This window comes from Chrysochloris asiatica, unplaced genomic scaffold, assembly GCF_000296735.1.
Source record: "Chrysochloris asiatica unplaced genomic scaffold, ChrAsi1.0 scaffold02159, whole genome shotgun sequence".
Taxonomy (NCBI): Eukaryota; Metazoa; Chordata; class Mammalia; order Afrosoricida; family Chrysochloridae; genus Chrysochloris; species Chrysochloris asiatica.
The window spans coordinates 10,697-11,482 of record NW_006410677.1 but is presented as its reverse complement, the minus strand read 5'-3'; the positions used below and the strand labels follow the sequence as shown (position 1 = coordinate 11,482).

General features: G+C 46.6%; 1 protein-coding gene across 1 annotated transcript; it reads right to left on the bottom strand.

Annotated features, from left to right (window-relative positions):
* Positions 1-3: 3 nt before the first annotated feature.
* On the bottom strand, positions 4-640 carry LOC102841345 (cathepsin L1-like; the record flags this gene model as incomplete). The annotated part of the gene is made up of 1 exon (XM_006878064.1): positions 4-640. A coding segment is annotated over one exon (637 nt), but the record flags the coding sequence as incomplete, so codon positions are not given.
* Positions 641-786: the final 146 nt, after the last annotated feature.

Here is a 786-nt window from a genome sequence, read left to right as displayed (position 1 = left end):
GACACTCATTTGTGTCCGTTCCAAGATATGGATAGGCATCCTCTGAATCAAGGCCTTTATTTTTACAAACGTACTTGAATGCCAAATCCATGAGGCCACCATTGCAGCCTTCATTGCCTTCAGACCGAGAGCAGTCCACCAGGTTCTGCTCACTGAGGGCAACAAGTTTGCCAGTTTTCCGGAACATCTGTCCTTCAAGAGCACTAGTTGCACTAAAGGCTCTACAAGAACCACAATGACCCTGATCCTTCACAGGATTTACGTAGCCTTTCTCACGCCAGTCCACAGATTTGGGGATATCACCAGAGGGCGATTTTTGGCACATTTTTCCCTTCTTATGTTTCTGGATTTGAAAGCCATTCATCACTTGCCTGAATTCTTCACTGGTCATGTCACCAAAGGCATTCATGGCCATTGTAAAGCCATGTTTCCCTAGGCTGTATTCCTGATTGTGCAGTTCAATCATCTTTATGTTTTTCTCCCATACTACTCTCCTCCAACCTTCTTCATTCACTCCATATGGTTTCTTGTATGTTGACCTCCACTGGTACCATTCTGTATCTAAAGTCTGATCATATTTTAGAGCAGCTGAGGCTATTCCCACGCAAAAGGCAGCCAGAAAGAGTGAAGGATTCAAGTTTCAAAAACCTGCGGCCGCCGCGGCTGGCGCAGGCGCAGGCGCAGGCGCAGGCGCAGTCAGCAGACGTGTGGCTGGGCTGGGGTTTCTGTTGCTTACGGTTGTCTACATTCATTCATTTTTGAAGGTCAGTTTTGGTTTCTTATAGA